This window comes from Hibiscus syriacus, unplaced genomic scaffold (assembly GCF_006381635.1).
Source record: "Hibiscus syriacus cultivar Baekdansim isolate YM2019G1 unplaced genomic scaffold, ASM638163v2 tig00110468_pilon, whole genome shotgun sequence".
Classification (NCBI taxonomy): Eukaryota; Viridiplantae; Streptophyta; class Magnoliopsida; order Malvales; family Malvaceae; genus Hibiscus; species Hibiscus syriacus.
This window is the reverse complement of record NW_024062750.1, coordinates 139251-158325: the sequence shown is the minus strand read 5'-3', so window position 1 is coordinate 158325 and position 19075 is coordinate 139251. Positions and strand designations below refer to the sequence as shown.

Here is a 19075-nt window from a genome sequence, read left to right as displayed (position 1 = left end):
GTAAAATAAAAAGGCCAAAAAATTTATTTGGTCCTTGACATTATTTGAAATTTACGTAATTGGCTCCAAATTTTTTAATCTTGCAATTATGTCAATAAATTCGATTTAAGGATTTGGGGAAATCCCCAAATCTTAGGTTTTGAAATTTGGGGATAAATTGGGGTGTTATATTTGGTCCAATTTAGTACTTAAAGTTTTTATTTTTTCAAAATCATACCTAAAGTTTAGTTTTTATTTCATTTTAGTATCCTTGTCCAAAATTTAATGTTAAGTTTTAACAAAAATTAAAAGTTTATGTACTAAAATGGACCAAAATTGATAGTTTAGGTACTAAACGCGTTAAGTTTTTAACAATGGGATACTAAAATGAAACGAAAACTAAACACTAAGTATGATTTTAAGAAAATTAAAAATTTAAGTACAAAAACGAACCAAATCTAATAGTTCAGGTGTTAAATGTATAGTTTACCCTAAAATGAAAGATCGAAGTCAAAGAACAGATATTTGGGCGTAAATAAGGCCCAGATGCCATAATGCAGGAAAAATTTATTTACCATTTTAAGATCTTGCTTGCCAATGACCTCATAAACTCGATTTAATTTAAAAAGATGAGTTATAAATTAGGAGCCTAATTAAAATATCTTAAAATGTCATTCTTCATCTTTCTTCTCTGTCTGTCGTTTTCTATTTCTCCTCTGGTTTCTTTATTTGTTCTCACCGGCTTAGAAGAAACTAGAAAGGTCTTGTTTCTAGAGCTCCGGTAGCCCCATTATTATACGTCATGCCCATAGTTCCTTCAAGGTTGGAAATGGCAGTTCTTTGAAATAAGCTTTTAGTTCATTGCAACTTATCCATCAACGAAGTTTAGTTTCATACTCCGGATATTTGAAAGCCCATAAAGCTTTAATTATGGACGAGAAAAACCAAAACTTGAAAACAAGACTTTTTGTTTTTGATTTTTGTTTTTGTAGGGAAGTTGAAGAAGAGATTCCATGGTCCAAAAGCAAACTCCATGAATCCTTCGAAAGCTCACAAAGGGTGATCAAGAAACCGGAAATAGCATGTTCAGGAACATTTGCACTCGCACGGATCGAACAACATATTATGCTCTGCTCCATAACAAAACAGAGGTCTCCTCCTATAGTGTCCAACACTGCCAGGCCAGGCATTTAATAACATATTGTCAATCGACCCTTTTCAGGAGTTCAGTTTCACACGCTGCCTGATGCCGTATTACGGTGGCGTTTCGATCGAAACGGAGGACTTTCAACGCATAAACCCACGAGTTTTTACGGTTTTGGACTTTGTAGACGGTGCCGCCATTGCCATTGCCATTGCCAATGACGGATCAAGGTCGGAGAGGCTTTCGATGTCTGGGGCAGTTGGACCGATGGCGGACAGCGACGCCGCATAACGAGACTGTTGCCAGCAGCGGCTGACGGTGGGGGTATGGACAGACGGAGTCCCTGCTGGTGCCTTCTCTCCCTGACTAGTGTCATTTACACATTTTGTATTTTTGTTGTTACCTTCACCTTTGCCTTTTTCCTTATAAACCCAACTTTATTTATTTTTAATATATTTTTTAAAATGTGAATTAGCATTGAAGTTGCAAAGTGTAGTTGATAGCAAATAATGGATCTGTAAGTTCTTGGCCTGACACGTTTCTGAGAATGATTTACTTTGCATTCAGGTAAAAAGACACCATATTCTGTGGAGCTAATCGTTAATTAAAAGCGTGCCTCTAAAATTAGGAGTTCAATTGCGATATGTGAGGAAATAGGAGGTTTTGAATCATCCTACTTGTGCCCTAAACCAGTTGATATCAATAATGTTCAATAACTCACCGATTACCAAATTTGACTGGCAAAAGCTGAAGTGAAAGGAACAAAAACAGAAGAAAAAATGTATATACGTGTGAGAGAACAACACAGATAATCAAGGGATTCATCGTTTTCCAATGCCCAAAATTCAAGGATCATGTCACAAAAAAATATAACTTTCAGGGTTAACTCCAATTAATAAAATACAACAATAGATTAGACCCTCTTGTTATCTGATCTAAGAAGACCCATCTGTTCTGTAAGCTCATCCATATTCTGAGTTTTGTCCCATCCGTCCTCCATCGGTTGCCCTTCTTCATCTTCCTTGCTTTTACCCTCCATCGAGGTTGATTCAATATCCTCAGGAGCTGGACTTCGCAAAAGGTCATCCCAAAATGTAGTGCCATCTAGCAAGGCATCTATGTCTGGATCCGAAACAATGTCATCGAGTTCTAAGGGTAGCAGACCATTTCCAGCCATGCAGTGGGATCAGCCAATCCATCAGTGCCAGTTTCAGTAGGAATATCTACCATTTCTGGTATTTGACCAAGCTCGGGCATAATTATATCCGTCTGAGTAGTGGACATAGATGGTGGCTTTTCTACTCCAACCAGTGCACTCACATCTAGAAATGGTGCTGTTGTGATCTTTTCAGAGGATGTTGTACATGGGGAGGTTTGCATTTCAGATATGGCAGCTGAGGGATGATGCCCTGAAATACCTGAAGTTGTTGGTACAAATGTTGACTGACTTGAGGTTGGTGGAACCTCTTGAAGAGTCACCCCTGATACACGGGTTGAACTGTTCCCATTACCGTCCAATCCACTAGACGATGATGAACCATCGCCTAACATGATATGTTCATTATTTTCGTTAAAGGAGTCCAGTATGGGAGAAGCATCCCCTTTCATTATCTGCATGAGCATTGCTTTCGCCTCATTCATCAAAGGTTGATATTTAACAATCTGCCCATCAGAGGCCGTGGAAGTGTTACCATCCTGCTTAGCCTCCTTTTCTTGTTGGCTTCAGTTATGCGTCTATTGCTCTCATTTTGCTGCTGCACAAATTGAGCAAAAAAACCAGGGCTCTGCATAGCCTTCGCCAAAAATGACATCATCTGCTGCTGCCTTTGCTCCATCCCCTGAAGACGTTGCACCATGTTCTGCATCTGGTTATCAGTAGCCTGTTGCTGCTGCCTTAACCTAACAAGTTCTTGCATCAGCACGTTCTTGTCTCTCTTAAGCCTCTCTACCTCTTCCTCGAGCCCAAATTTCCCAACCTCAACACAGGCACTCACAGATGAACCCTGTCCTTGTGATTGCTGTGTCTGCTGATTACTATGGCCATGGGCAGACTTTCGCCGGCTTATGTTCCGAAGCAGGTGTTTCTGTCCTCTTAAAAACCCCTCATTTGCAAATTCCCAACGGTCTGGATCAACCTTTCGGAAACCCTGTTAAAACAAGCACAAAATATATGGAGAAATCAGAAAAATCAGAAGAACTGTCGCTGAATAAAAGAAATACATAAATACCGGTCCCAACTCCCAACAGAATGATGGAAGAAGGGTACAGACATCCATCTGTTTCAGCAGTGGCTTGATAATTTAGGAACTAGTTTAAACAATAAACTAAAGCCATATTCTTTGAACTTTTTCTGGTAAATGGAGCAAGGTTGCGGAAAATGTACACTGCACAATAGAAATTCAAGAAGAGCCAGCTTAGAAATTTTTTTCTTTGAGGCACTGTACATTTCCCCCAATTCCCAACTCCCAAATAATGCTGGCAGAAGCTGGCAGCAGTAGGTATACTCTACTTTAGGAACTAGTTTAATACAGTGTTAAAAAGGGCGCAAGATGCACTAAGGCGATAGGGGTTTTATAGCCGAGGTGCAAGGCGCGTGCCTTATTGAAGTGAGGCACACTTTTTAAAAATAAAAGATATACAAGATTTTTCCAGTTGTATAATCAAACAAAAAGAGCAGTTAATGCAATATAAATACCAAAGAGTATTCATTATCAGCATTTTATGCATTAAACATCACTTTTGTTCCATCAACCATTGAACCTTGAGAACCCAAGCAAAAACCCCCTTCCTTCCTTGGTCGATTAAAGTACCAGCATGAGCCTACTATTATTGATCAACAGTGAACTATTATCCAATCACACAACTTTCACCTGAACTACACTTAAGACTCCTCCATTGAACTATTATCTAACAAGAACAATGCAAAAAACACTGATGCTTAATTAAAATCTTTCCCTCACATCACAAATACAAAAATCTTACCGCTTAGTTCTTCTTACCTGCAACATATCCATTATTTTTGGTCATTTATTGACCTTTGTATGAAACAAATTAGATTCCATTTCAGTATAAAATATGGAAACTCTACCACTACTGTCATAACCATTTTTTAAAAATAAAAGTAGAACCCAGACAAAAACGGGTATCTACGGCTACATTTTGAGACCTAAATCCACAATACTCAAAGCCTAATCCCCGAGGAAAAGCCCAGAAACCAGATTTCCCAAAATCTGTCAAGATCAAACACATATAAGGGACAAGTCTAAATGTTTGCATTATTGCTCTACTTGCTATGAAGAAAGGAAAATTTGTTAATCAAATATTAATATTCATAATCACTTTCCTTCTTTAGTGCTAAACCATTATATTAACAAATTTTCCATCTTCAAGCTTTACCATTCTCCATAAAAAGCAGAGCCAATATGCCTGCAGTTAGTAAGTTTTTCACCCTACCAGTTAGTTTATCTAAGTGACGTTTTATGCACAAGTCTCTTTACACCTAATACTAAATTACCTTAGAGTCATTTAAACTAGTAACAACAGACAAAGAGAAATAGAAGTAACTATCCTTCGACAACCTTGTAACCATGTCATGAACGACATTGATCTGCTTTCTTTTCCAAATTTCCCTTTTGTGCTCCATTTAGTTGCTGAGAAAATCCAGGAAGAAGCACAGTTAAAACCCGCAAAAACACAATTTCGTGACATGAGAGACAATGACATCTATCAAATCCCCAGTACAAACATCATAGTTAGTTCAGACAGGATCCTAATCCTGTTTTCAGAAACCAAAGCAACTAAAATAATAATATAGCTTCGCATATATGTTCCTTAGTTCTTCACAAACTGATTACTTCAAAATCCTAGCTGGCTGAATCCCTGGCCTAGAGGCCAAGTTAGAACAGTAATTTGCCGCCAACTACCAATAATCCTAAATTTAATTGGATATAAAGACTTCTAAAAATTATCCTCTATGATAGTTGTTTTCCTAAGCCTTCTCAGCAATGACTTCAATGGATTGGAGCCAACCACTAACAATGTATTTAACTCGATTGGTAACGATTTCAAATCCACAGTCAAACCTTATCATCAAGAAGGAAATCGAATATTTCACAAGTCAATCTAAAACAGAGAACGCTCGAGAAAACTATAAAAGTTAAAACAATAGAGCGACAGGTAAAGGAAATAACAAACAAGAAAACCTGCGTACATAGGTGTTTAGTTGCCTGACAAAGCTCGAGAAGTTGTTGTGCTTAAAATACTTGGGCAGAAGATCCCGAGCGAACTCCGGCGGGTTCCAAACAACGAAGCTATTGTTGGTTGGGCTCCAAGAAACGATGGCATCCGTGGCGGGATCATCTACCATATCGTAAGTCTTGCTCAGGAAAGGCGGGGGCGCGTTCGCACTCTGCAACGCCACCGGCTGAGACATTGGTTGAGGTTGCGTAGCTGTTTGGGTTCCTCCGCCGTTCGTCGATGCATCGTTTTGGGTGGTGCTACCGCTACTCACTCCATCCATTCCACTTCACGAATCAAATTCTTGAAACGAAAGAAATAATAAAAGATATCTAATAAAACCAAAGAAGAGAAGGAAAGAGGGGTTCTAGGAACTAGGGTTCTGAGGGAGGGTTGATTAGCGCCATTAGACAATTGCGGATTATCAGGGATCTGGGATTTGAGAACAGAAGACAGAGAGCGGCGTTTAAAGGGAAAAAGCCGATGAGGGTAAGCCTGCACTGCACCAGGCGATTCTCGTGAGTTGGCTTTTAGGCAGCGTCACCCCCCCCCCCAAAATGTCAGAAAATATTACCCAAGTATAAAATACAATATTTAAATATTATAAAATATTTTTATTCTTTATAATTATCAAGATTAAGTAATTTAAATTAAATTTATAAAATATGTTTTATATAACAACAAAACTTGAATATTATTATTAAACATTTATTTTTATTGGATTAGTCTACCATTGTCACGGGCTAGAAACTTGGGTCCGAGACATTGGTGTAAGCGTCCGACTAAGAGGTTCAATATGGAGAATCGGACTTACCGTGACCACCAGACTTAGCCAATTCTTGGAGAATGCTTAACAAGTCCGTGAAAGATCTATTCCGAGGCGTCCGAGAGAAGCGACGAGGGCGATGGGGGCAGTGTTGTCGAGGCTCGTGGATTCGTACCGAGACATGCGAGCAGATATCTGTAAGAGAATTATACAGACTATTGGGCTTGCCCAGAACCATCAGATCTGGCCCGTTCCTTAGAGGATTCTAGAAGGATAAGGTTAGGTGGGGTTGTCTTAAATTAAGGGAGGTGGGTTAGGTGTGAATCAATCCTAGCCCTTCATGTAAAACGATCTTAGCCATCAATTGAGAGAGAGCTCCCCTATAAATAGAGAGCTCTCCTCCCCATTTGTAATCACCCAATTTCATTCTTCTCTTTGTGAGAGAGTAATAAAGCTCTGAGGCATTTGCTCTATTCTTTCTGAGTTCTTTGTTTCTTTGTTCTTGTTGCCTATCTTGGTGGCCAGGAGTAGCCACCTTCGTGTTAGTACTTCCACACGATAGACCGACCTTGTGGCTCGGAGTAGCCACGTTGGTGTTTAAAGCTCCGCAATCCGAAGCCTTGAGGGCTTGGTTCCAACCTTTGTGAGTTTGCACACTCACTTAGCTTGGGTAAGGCTTACTTAGTCGCCGAGAAGACCGAGGAGGTCTAAGGCCGCACGACCCATAAGACCTTGACTCTGATATTCCGACGGTTTGAGGCGTCGAAGTTATGGGGGCGTGACAAGTGGTATCAGAGCGTTTCGTTGTGAGCAGATCACAGTCGAAACGTATTTGGTGGAAGGTGCGAAACCGGGTAAGTTCTGTTTACCTACTCTTCGTTCAATTTAATTTGATAATTGAAATGGGGCACAAGAAAAGAGGAGTTTCCGCACGCAAAGGCAAGGAGTACCATGGTGGGAAACAAGACGAGAGTCTGAGGGGCTCAAGAGCATCATCGATGTCCAAGCATGAGGATGTCGTGATGAGTTCGCAAGGAATGCTAGAAGCAACGAAAGCACACCAAGGGGAGTCGGTTCTCGAGGTAGAGAGGCTCAAGGGTGACGCCGAAGGCATGTCCGAGCGAGACGACATGTTCTCTCATGAAGAAAAGGAGAGTCTTCATGAGGAACAAGGAGAAAAACTCTCATTGTACGAGAAATGGGCCTACTGGATGGAATGTATTGCTGACCACACAGAGAGGCTCATTCATCTAGAGCATATCTCAACTTCGTGGGAACAAAGGGTCGGTAGACTTGAACAAGCCGAGGATGAGGCCAAGCAGACCCAGGGTGTTGTAGAGTCCCGCCTTGATCGATTAGAGTCTATGGAGGGCAGATTCAAGGTCGAGACGCAACGAGTTTTCGACGAGTTGGAGACGGTTCGAGGAGAAATGCCCAAGAAGCCGAGGTAGCGGCTTTGCGAAACGAGGTGGATGAGCTCAAGAGGGAGCTACTCATATGCAAGGGAGCAATGAGTGAATGGGGAGTGCTCAAGACCTTCTTGGAAGGACTTAGACTAGAGGTGATGCTCGGGGAAGAGCAAGGTGACGCCCAGAGACTTTCGGGAGCCATAGCTGTAGCCGGAATGCCGACTGTGCTTGCAGATGTCAAGCCAAGGAGGATGTGTCGTCCAGGCCCATTCCCAGGGATAGTGGCAATAATGGGGGAGACCGGGAAAAGGTGCAGCGGGGAGATGGTATAGAAAGCTCTTCGAGTGGCCAAGTTGAGCCATCGACTGTTCGCGGCCAAGGAAGCCATCGGGAAATAATGGCAAGGCCAAGTCCGGGAAAAAGAAGAAGGCGAGCAAGGAAAAGCTAAATGCTACTTCTGTGATGGTCCTCACTTGATAAGAGGATGTCCCGAGAAGCGTCGCCTTACAACCATCATGAGGATGATGGGAGAAGGAGAAGTAGCGAGAGTTGGCGGATGCACGAGTAAAGCTGCCAAGTCAAGGGAAAGACTTGGTCCGATTGATGGGATCAATGTAGCCAAGCAAAGATCAAAACGAGGCAAGGCTGTCGATGATGAGGCGGTCGAGCCGAGAAGGAAACCAGATGTGATTGCGAATGATCGAGCAATCAAGTCAAGGGCAAGACTTGACGAGGCTATATGTTCTAAAGTAGCCAAATCGAGGGACAAGCATGGTGCGACTACAAGCTGTCAAGTAGTTCGCCCAGGATCGAGACGTGCCGAGACTGGGGATGTCAAAGTAGTCAAGCACAAGAAAGGACCCGGTGCGATAGCAAGTGATAATGCCATCAAGCCGAGGGTGCAAAGTGAGCAGGTTCGCTCACAATATGCCAAGATGCAGGCGTGGTCCAAATTGAGGCGCCTTAGGCATAAGGGGACACTAAAGGAGTATATAAGCCGATTCCGAAGACTCATTCTCAAGGTCCCAAGTTTGACTGAAGAAGAGGGATTCTTCACCTTCATGTTCAGATTAAAGCCGTGGGCAAAGAAGACGTTAGAGCGAAGGGAAGTCAAGGAGCTGTCTAAAGCCTTGACAACCGCGGAGTCCATCAAAGAGTTTGGAGTCAAGAAGAACAAGACTTCCAAACCAAAGCCAAAAGTCGAGGGTAGCGGTAAGAGATTCCGCAATGAAAGCAAGTCGAAGGATGAGGAATGTTGTTCCTCGAGTGGAGGAGCAAGTCCACTCAACAATGAACCAGACGGTGGATCTGGTGATGATGTGAACTCCAATGATAAGGGTTCAATGCGGGGAGTGTCAGACTTCATTGAGCAAGAAGGGCTGACGCAAAAATTTGAGTAAATGCCAACTAATCAGAGGGGAAGGTACATCTCAACACAATTCTAGTGTTCTTTTGAGTTTGATTTGCCGTTTTAAGTGGGTGTAGGTCAAGCAAGACCTAACCTTTAAAGCGGAGGAAACAAAGTTTGGATGGGATCCAAGACTTTGCCGCAAGGGACATGAGGGTCCAAATCGAGGCAAATCAAGACTTGTAGGAAGGAGTTCCTACGTTAGAGATGCACTTGTGGGCATATTAGCCCATTCATCACTTGGCGGCAAGAGCCGAAGCGAGCACAACCATTATGGGAGGCCGAGTCCTTATGGGGGGACATAAGCAAGCGGAGGCGTCGAAAGGCAACCAAGTTGATGTGAACTATGGCGTGAAAGATCGTGAAATTACATGGGACAAAAGCCAAGGCAAGCAGTTCGTATGGGAGAACCGCGACAAGCCAAGGCACTGAAGAGTTTCCAAGATGGTATTGCACAGGATCGTCGAGTGCAGCGACGAGGGCGTCGCTAGGTTCGGTGGGGGAGAATGTCACGAGCTAGAAACTTGGGTCCGAGACATTGGTGTAAGCGTCCGACCAAGAGGTTCAATATAGAGAATCGGACTTACCGTGACCACCAGACTTAGCCAATTCTTGGAGAATGCTTAACAAGTCCGTGAAAGATCTATTCCGAGGCGTTCGAGAGAAGCGACGAGGGCGATGGGGGCAGTGTTGTCGAGGCTCGTGGATTCGTACCGAGACATGCAAGCAGATATCTGTAAGAGAATTATACAGACTATTGGGCTTACCCAGAACCATCAGATCTGGCCCGTTCCTTGGAGGATTCTAGAAGGATAAGGTTAGGTGGGATTGCCTTAAATTAAGGGAGGTGGGTTAGGTGGGAATCAATCCTAGCCCTTCATGTAAAACGATCTTAGCCATCGATTGAGAGGGAGCTCCCTATAAATAGAGAGCTCTCATCCCCATTTGTAATCACCCAATTTCATTCTTCTCTTTGTGAGAGAGTAATAAAGCTCTGAGGCATTTGCTCTATTCTTTCTGAGTTCTTAGTTTCTTTGTTCTTGTTGCCTATCTTGGTGGCCAGGAGTAGCCACCTTTGTGTTAGTACTTCCACACGATAGTTCGACCTTGTGGCTCGGAGTAGCCACGTTGGTATTTAAAGCTTCCGCAATCCGAAGCCTTGAGGGCTTGGTTCCAACCTTTGTGAGTTTGCACATTCACTTAGCTTGGGTAAGGCTTACTTAGTTGCCGAGAAGACCGAGGAGCGTCTAAAGCATCTAAGGCCGCACGACCCATCAGACCTTGACTCTGATATTCCGATGGTTTGAGGCGTCGAAGTTCTGGGGACGTGACACCATGCTCAAAATAAAATGTTCTTTTTTATATTTTTTACAAGTAAAATTTTTATTTTGGTCTTTGAAAAAAGAATATTTTGTTTTGGTCCTAATAGACTAATCTAAATTCAAAAGCTCCAAAGACAACAATGGAAATATTACATTACGTTCAAAAGAGCCAATATATACAGTGCCGTGGTTAGGGGCGCAAATTGCGCGACCGCACAGGGCTCCCTAAAAAATGGGGTCAAAAATATATATATATAGTGGCGTTTTATCAATAAACGCCACTATAGATAACTTATTGCGACGTTTTTTTTAAAAAAACGCCACTATTATTGCGGCTTTATTGATAAAGCGACTTTATTGATAAAGTGGCTTTATTGGTAAAATATAATTATAGATGGATTTATTGCGACGTTTGTTAAGAAAACGCCACTATTATTATCTGAAATCGAATATATCTAAAAAAATAATAATAATAATAACCTTTATACGAATTTGTACAACCCAAAACCCTGCCACGGCCTGAGTATATAATAATCGGTTACTTGTCTCCTCTCCAAGAAAACACCGCCACACGAAGCCCCGCCCCGCGAAAACTTCAACCTCCGCCATGAGAAGAACAAGAAGAGGATCATCAAGGCAAGTCTACCACAACCACCGAAACGAAGACACCTGGTCCGTCAAGCCTCTTCTCCATACACCTCAGCAACGGCCACACGATCCCCAACAACAGCAAGAGGAATCGACCCTCAATTCTCATACGACCTCATCTACTTCTAATGAACAAAACTTCCACGATTCTGCCCACAAACCCCATAGAGTTAATCGAAATCCCCGCTGGAAATACCGTCGTGGCCCCGTGGTAAAAACCCAGTTCGTTAAAAAACCCGAGCTTTCTTCTTCGGAACCTGAGCTTAGTTCTGAGGATAATAAAGCGAGTTTGTGTGCAGTCGAAGAAGTGAATGTAGACCAAGGTGTAAATAAAGAAAGAGAAGCTTTGGAGTCAAAGATTGAAGAGGATGGAGAGAACATTGACGGAGATGAATCACATAGCGGTGCTGATTATGTAGTGAGTAGGTTGGAGGAGCTGCGGTTAAGGGGGGAAGAACCTGGGTTGCCTCATGAGCAGTTGCAAGAGGACGAGGTAATACATCGGATTTTGATTGTTAGGACTTCGTCTTTTATTACCTATCATGTTTTTTCCATGCCATTTCTTTTATTCTATTATAATTGTAATCTAAGGCATTATAATTTTTGCTCAACGAATAAGGATGATTCTGAGTTTAGCTTTGCTTCTTGAAAAACATATGCTTGAAAACAGTGTTGTGTGTTCGTGTTGTCCTAATAAAAAACTGAATTCTATGTTGAAGGAACGTAATGATGATAAAAGGATTTTTCCTCAGAACTTTCTGAACATCAGAAAAGGTTTCTCTCTTTTTTTAATCTATATTCAATTTCCATGTCTGATCCTTTTTTCTTGTTTTTGGTAGTTACTTGTGACACAGTCTATTTATGGAGAAAATGCCTTCATCCTCGACGAGCAGATGGGCTTACGATCCTTGAAGGTAGTTTTTTTCAATCTTTAAGTTATTGTTTTTAGCTAGTAGCTACAACCAAGTGAGCAAGCTTATACCCTTGTGTTACTTTACAGGTTCATATTCATCTTGAAGGCGGTGGTGAGACTATTATAACGGCAAAACAAAATACCTCTAATATTGGTGTAAAAAACGAGACTTCAGATTATTTTTCTTACGCTTTCAAAGTCCAACATCTTCCACCGATTGTCTTGACTTGTTTATTGCCTAAATCATACCCCAGCCATCTTCCGCCTTATTTTACACTCTCTGTTCAGTGGTTGCATCCTGCTAGAATTTCCGAGCTTTGTGGTCAGCTTGACTCAATATGAAGGGGCAAGAAGGACGGGAAGTTATATACCAATGGGCAGAATGGCTGCAGAACTTCTCTCTTTCTCATCTTTGGTTCGATAAAGAAATAATGCTTGGTCCTTATGATATTGAGAGCACAGGAGATAGGCTTGCAGTTTCAGGAAGTGTCTCTCCCGATGTTGATGTTCCATTTATTAGGAGTTACAATGATAGGAAATTCCATGAAAACTTCCTCAAAACCTTGCATGAATGTCCAATCTGTCTTAGTGAGCATGCAGGTAATTCAATATCAATTGTAAAAGTTTTGCTATTGTGAATATTTTCTCTTGTGAACATTTTAGGGCTCCTCCTTTTTGCTTTACCATATAAGCGAAGATAATAAGGAATGATGGGCATGACTTGAGAAGAAGCTAAGGCTTTATTGTGTTGTGCTCTCTTAAGTGTGATCTATATATTTTTATGGTTTTATTTGTTGTGCTAAGGTTGATTAACATGGTGGGACTATAGCATCGGTAATATAAATTTCAGTTAGTGAGCTTCCTACTATAATCTGAAGATAATACTGTACACGCTTTTCAGTCATTTTTGGTCTTATGCTGAAGAATCTTGCCCTTTACATTTTTTTATCCAGGTATTGAACTTATCAGGCTTCCATGCCAGCATTTCTTCTGCTGGAAATGCATGGAAACTTATTCCAATATGCGTCTCTCTGAAGCTACCATAACCAAACTGCAATGTCCTGAAGCTAAATGCGGAGGTATGGTCCCTCGTGGTTTGTTGAAACGGTTGCTTGGTGTTGAAGGGTATGAAAGGTGGGAATCCCCTATGCTGCAGAATACCCTTGATTCAATGTCAGATGTTGTATATTGCCCAAGATGTGAAACGCCTTGTATAGAGGATGAAGAGCAACATGCACAATGCTCCAAGTGCTTCTTTAGCTTTTGTACACTTTGTAGGGAGGGCCGTCATGTCGGCATAGCATGTATGACACCAGAAATAAAGCTTCGTGTCCTCCAGGTATACACTATGTCATTTTCTTCAGTGGTGTTTTCATGCTTATCATTTCTTTTAAACTGATTTTTCTTCAGCGATTGCTCTCATATTCTCCTGGTAAATTTAGAAATCGGAAATAGCTGTAGAAAATGCTATTTGAAAATAATGAGATCATGAGTGGCTCCTGGCTAGAGCCGTTAAAGGTTACTTTTATTGTTTACAGCTTTAGCTTGGATTTCATGGATAAAGTTGGATCAATGTTTGTCAAAGTCTTTCTTCTTTGATGTGGTCATTTTCCCTTACTGCTTTCAGATGATGTAGTATACATTTTATCATTTTCCTTGTCATGTGGTCATCTGCTTTGTATTATTGTATACTGTAGAAACTTTTCTCCATCATTAATGGAATTAATACTGATAACAGGAGCGCCAAAGTTCTTCCCAATTGAATCAAGATCAAAAGCGCAAGGAGCATGAGATGATCAATGAACTTCTTAGCGTGAAGGAAATAATGCGTGACGCGAAGCTATGTCCGTCTTGTCAGATGGCAATCTCAAGAACTGAGGGATGTAACAAGATGGTATGTGAGAAGTGTGGGCAGTATTTCTGTTACCGCTGCAACAATGCTATTGATGGATATGATCATTTCAGGTACACAAAATTCATTATTTACAGATCAAGTCTTATCATTGGCTTGGTTCAACTTTCGAATAGTTGATCTGTCGGTATTTAACTAATGAGGTTGTCTCTTTTCGTATTGTAGGGATGGGGTGTGTGCATTGTTTCCACAAGAAATGATACGGGGATGGGAGGAAAGGATCAATGCACGACAGATGTTAGGTCAAGTTCACGCTCAACTATTCGCCGACCGTGGGACGCCGTGCCCTAATTGTCGTCAGTTAAATGCAAAGGTGAGAATATATTGGGTTTGATGGAAATTTTCTCCTCCTATGCTTTCCTTTAATCTTCTAATGTGAAAACTAGGTAAGATGCCACAAAAATGATACTTTTAGCTTTGGACTAATGATGTCTAGGATTTCTTTTACGTTGTCCGGCTAATTAAGGTTATCCATATGTTTTGTAGTCGAGTTTGTTCGATAGGTGAACCCGATTTTTTGGATTTGTTAAATAGATATATGGATTGATTGGTTCAGTTGTGGTGCATTGAACAGGTAGGCAACAACAACCACATATTCTGCTGGGCATGCCGAATGCACTACTGTTACTTGTGCAAGAAAATTGTAAGGCGTAGCTCTCAACACTACGGACCCAAGGGCTGCAAACAGCACAGTGAGGGGTAGTGGCAAGGAAATGGGCTTCACACATTTTTATTTGTTGTAAATTGTTTCAATAAAACATGGTTTTGTAATAATACAGTATGCAAGTTTGCTGCTGGTTGTGTGTGTGATTCATTTTTCACCTGAATTATACCAAATGAAAAGGGATCCTTTCACTCCCACAATAAGACCCTCAATTAACAGAATGGCTTACTGTTATCCCTGTTCCTACCCTGCTACTCATTTTTTATTGTAACCAAAACGTAATTAGCAAATTTGCTGCTTCCTGCATACACAATGGACATAAGAAGGTAACCATCAACCAGACTTTTAAAAACTGTAAAAAAAATGATTTACATTTCATACGGTAAAAGTATGTTGTTAGAATTAGGGATGGATCAAGGGGTGAGTGTGATAGTAATCTTCGTAAAAGTTTTAAATATCATATATTTTAGATTTTTTTATATTTTTTATTGATAATCTATTATTCTTTCTGATAAACTTTTATGAGTTTGTTCTACTTAAAATTTTATAAATTTATCATCTAAAAATGAAACCTTTATGTCTATCTGTGGAACTATGCTGTTTCTGAAAAGGAACATAAAGACAACATGGGGGGAGTTGGGATAAGGCTTGCTTTTGTCACTTGTCAAAACTGAATAGTCATTGAAGATACATAACCATTGTCCCATACATACCCCATCGTTTTCCCAAAGTCAATTATACATGTCCCTACCCATTTTCAATAAAACAAAGAACTCTTATTTCTTTCATAATATAAAAAGATTATATGATAATAATTGTTTAAAAAAAATTTAGCCATCGATAATTCATATATTTATAAGCGTAATTGTTTAAACTTAAAATCTTTAATAATATTAATATTTTTTAATCATAAAGACTATTTGATAATTTCAAGAACCTTGCCTTTCTAAAACGATGCTCCATGGAGAATTAGGACCTTTTGACTTGGCGTAATGGTTAGATGAATGACATCGGCGGCAATAATTGATGTGTGATCCATATCAACTGCCCTTGACCAAAAGCATAGTTGATGTTCCAACTTTACTAGCGTTTTTCCATATAAATTTTAACTCTCTCGTTGGATTCAAACAAATCATTGATATTAAAATGGACCGATATCAATCTTTGATTAAGGATAATCATTCAATCGAGTCGAGTCAAAAGATTTTGAGTTATTCGAGCTGACTAGTCTTATTTTACAACTCGAATTTTTTCGAGTCGAGTTGAATTTTCAAGTTTATGTTAAAATTAAATTATAAATATTTATAATATTATGATATTATCTTACTCCAATTTAAACAATTTTTTTATAATCATATACAATATATATATATATATATTCATATTATTTCATATGTGATGCACATATATCATATAAAATTCAAAGACTCGATTTAAACTTAAAAATTAACTCACTAATTATTAATATTTCGAGTTATTCAAGCATACTACTTTAAGATGTAGTATACATTTTATCTTTTCCTTGTCATGCGGTCATCTGCTTTGTATACTGTAGAAATATTTATCCATCATCAATGGAATTAATACTGATAACTGGAGCTCCAAAGTACGATTCGGGAACTTCTAAAATTTCATTAATCGAGTCGATTTTTTTTCAAAAATAATTAATCGAACTGAACAAAGTTTGGTTAATCGGTCGTTTAATTGATTTAACTGAAATTTATAAATAATATATTTTATATTTTCGGTTAATTCGATTAATTTGGTTGGTTAATTCGGTTAAATTTAGTTTAAACACTCTAATATATAAATAATATATTAAATTTTTAATAATTTCCATTAATTCGGTTAACCAATTTGAAACCCAAATAACCGATAACCGAAGTTTAAAAAATCATTAATTGTTAACTGATTAACCTAAAATTAATCAATCGATTAATCGGAAAAAAAACTTTAATTCGATTGGTTAAATTGGTTTTAACCGAAGTTTGAATGCCTCTATCTCTAATAGTTAGTTTAATTAAATATCTAAGTCCTAATAAATGTTGATTTTCATAAAATAGTAATTATACTCGAATTTTTTTACTCAATTAATTTGTCTTGATCTAGTACTCATCCCTAATAGTTAGTTTAATTAAATATTTTGATTTAAATACCCTTTAAATTTCTATCAATTTTGAAATTGAGTTAATTAAATTCTCTCGTGGAAAAAAAAATGAGTGGTTAAGTCGATGTATATTTTGAAAGTTATTAAATAAGAATGATTTAAGAGGTTAACCTTTTTGTACTATAATATGTGTCTAATTATGATTGGATAAATTTTTTAAATAATGTAAAAACAAAAAATATATAATTTATAATATTTTTCATAATTTTAAAAGTTGTATGCTTAAATATAAACTTGGTATATGAATTAGATAACTTTTTTCAAGATATACTTAAAGAATATTTGCTCCCAAATTGGTATTTGAACTTTAATTCTATTCATTGTTTTCATATTTTATTAATTATATTAACTCTTAAGAGCGTAAAAACATAAGAATATTTTGGTACTTAAGTGAAGGCGCCTATTTCAAGTATTAAATTAGGAGAAAAGTTCTTTTAATACCAACTCGAGTATTTTGGTATATAAGAATATTTTGGTACTTAAACACGGATCAACTTATCTCAATAGATAAAAAAATCGTTGTTGTTCTTATAGGTCACAGGTTTGAGCACCAGTGGCAGCAACAACGTGATTAAGTATTTATTGTCAAATGTTGAGAGTATTTAGAACATATACTATTTTGTAATCACCTTAGGTTAATAAACAAAATTCTAATTAAATCATGCTCGTGTTTTATTAATGATTATTTACAAATTTCTACATGAAATTTCTTAAATACTTATTCATTTAAATATAAAATTAACTAATGGTTCTTAATTAGTTTTTTTATACTTTTTGTATGTATTTTACAATGTTTTCAAAACCGGACCGGACATTGAACCGGTGATGGTATTGGTTCACTGGTTCAACCGGGTTCAACCGGGTTCAACCGCAGTTGAACCGGATTTTATATAAAATAATTTTTTTTTAATTTTACATAATATTCAAAGCAATATTAATATATATGTAACATTTTTTTTAAGTTTACAATATTAAAAGGTATAAAAATATCACAAGTCATAACATGTATAAATGAAAAATCATAAAATCAAGTGAAACAAAATGATTCAAATCAACTACAACATAATATTTAAGGTAAAACATATTAAATATTAAATATAATTATATAACTATAATCAAAAAAATAAAATTAGGGTTTAAAAAAATCATAACAAATGAAGTCATTTGGTTTAATTGTTTTAAAAAAAATAATCTCACATGGCTAAGAAACATAGAAGAGTATCCCAAAAGTTTAAAGAGTAAAAATATGAGAGCAAAACAATCTCACATGGCTAAGAAACATAGAAGAGCATCCCAACTTACTTCTATAAATAATAGAGGTAATTTGACATTCAAAATCATGGAGCCTTTTGGTGAGCACAAAGCGAACTATTCTTTCGCTTCAATTGAACTCAAATTTTAGGCTTCAATCGAACTTCTAATTTTTTTTGAGTTCGAGCCTTTTCGATTTCTTTCGAGTGATAATTTTTAGCTCGTGAGTTTTGAGTCGAGTTGAGCTTACTTTAAAGTTTCGAGTCGAGTCGATCAGCAATACTCGAATTTGACTCGGCTCGTTGAACAACGACGTTGTTGGTTTAATTTTTTTTAAAGAAAAAAAGTGAACCGGCGGTTCAAACCGGTTTTGCCGGTTTTCAGCCGGTTCACCCTGGTTTTCCCGGTTTTCAGCCGGTTCTTCCGGTTCTTTATCGGTTCTGTGCTAATCCGGTTTTGGAAGTTAACCGAAACGGACAGGCCACCGGTTCACGGTTCAACCGGTCGAACCGGCCGGTCCGATTTTAATAACATTGGTATTTTACCATGATTTGAAGTCCATATTGTAGTATTACAATTTCTTTTGTGTTTGTAGCTTTTGTATATTTAGGGTAAATTACATGTTTAGTATTTTAATTATCATTTTTTTTTTCGTTTTGATTAATTATATAATTTTTTAAAATTATAATTATTATTTAGTTGTTATTTTATTTTGGCACCTACCGTCAAAAAATTAATATTGATGTTGACGTATCACTGTCATGTCATCCTTTAAAAATAAAAAAATATCACGTTAACAGTTCTATTAATTTTTTAATGGTGGGTGCCCAAAATGTAACCAAAATGTAATGCATGTATAATTTTTAAAAAATAGTTCAGTAACCAAAACAAAACAAAAGTGATAGTTGATATACTAAACATATAGTTTATCCATTTTTTTTAGATGTATTAGCATGTTATACAAGCATAATATTCAAATAAGCATTGTAATATTAAATCTTTTTTTATGTGTTATTTCTTGATGTCATTGTAAAATGTAATCAATATTTATGCATTAACCAACTTACTTCAGTGATTAAAGAAATCATTATTGTTCTTAGATGTTACAGGTTTGAGCACCAACACTTACAGTAGGGTGATTGAGCGTTCATTTTCAAATGATTAAGAATAATTAAAACAAATATTCCTTTGTAATCACCTTAGTTTAATAAAAAATATTTATGTTTTAACTTGTATTCAATATTTTTTTTGACTCG

The 19075-nt window shown here is 38.0% G+C and overlaps 2 protein-coding genes across 2 annotated transcripts; one reads left to right on the top strand and one right to left on the bottom strand.

Annotated features, from left to right (window-relative positions):
- Positions 1 to 1932: 1932 nt before the first annotated feature.
- On the bottom strand, positions 1933 to 5898 carry LOC120127498 (heat shock factor protein HSF8-like). Its single transcript, XM_039145396.1, is given in 4 exon segments — positions 1933 to 2297; positions 2300 to 2826; positions 2829 to 3270; positions 5334 to 5898. Coding segments are annotated over 4 exon segments (1539 nt in total). The 5' UTR covers positions 5643 to 5898; the 3' UTR covers positions 1933 to 2036.
- A 4965-nt stretch (positions 5899 to 10863) lies between these two features.
- Positions 10864 to 14461, top strand: LOC120127500 (E3 ubiquitin-protein ligase RNF14-like). Its single transcript, XM_039145398.1, is given in 8 exon segments — positions 10864 to 11405; positions 11752 to 11826; positions 11913 to 12162; positions 12165 to 12425; positions 12779 to 13164; positions 13564 to 13790; positions 13903 to 14050; positions 14312 to 14461. Coding segments are annotated over 8 exon segments (2010 nt in total). The 5' UTR covers positions 10864 to 10871; the 3' UTR covers positions 14441 to 14461.
- The last annotated feature ends 4614 nt before the right edge of the window (positions 14462 to 19075 follow it).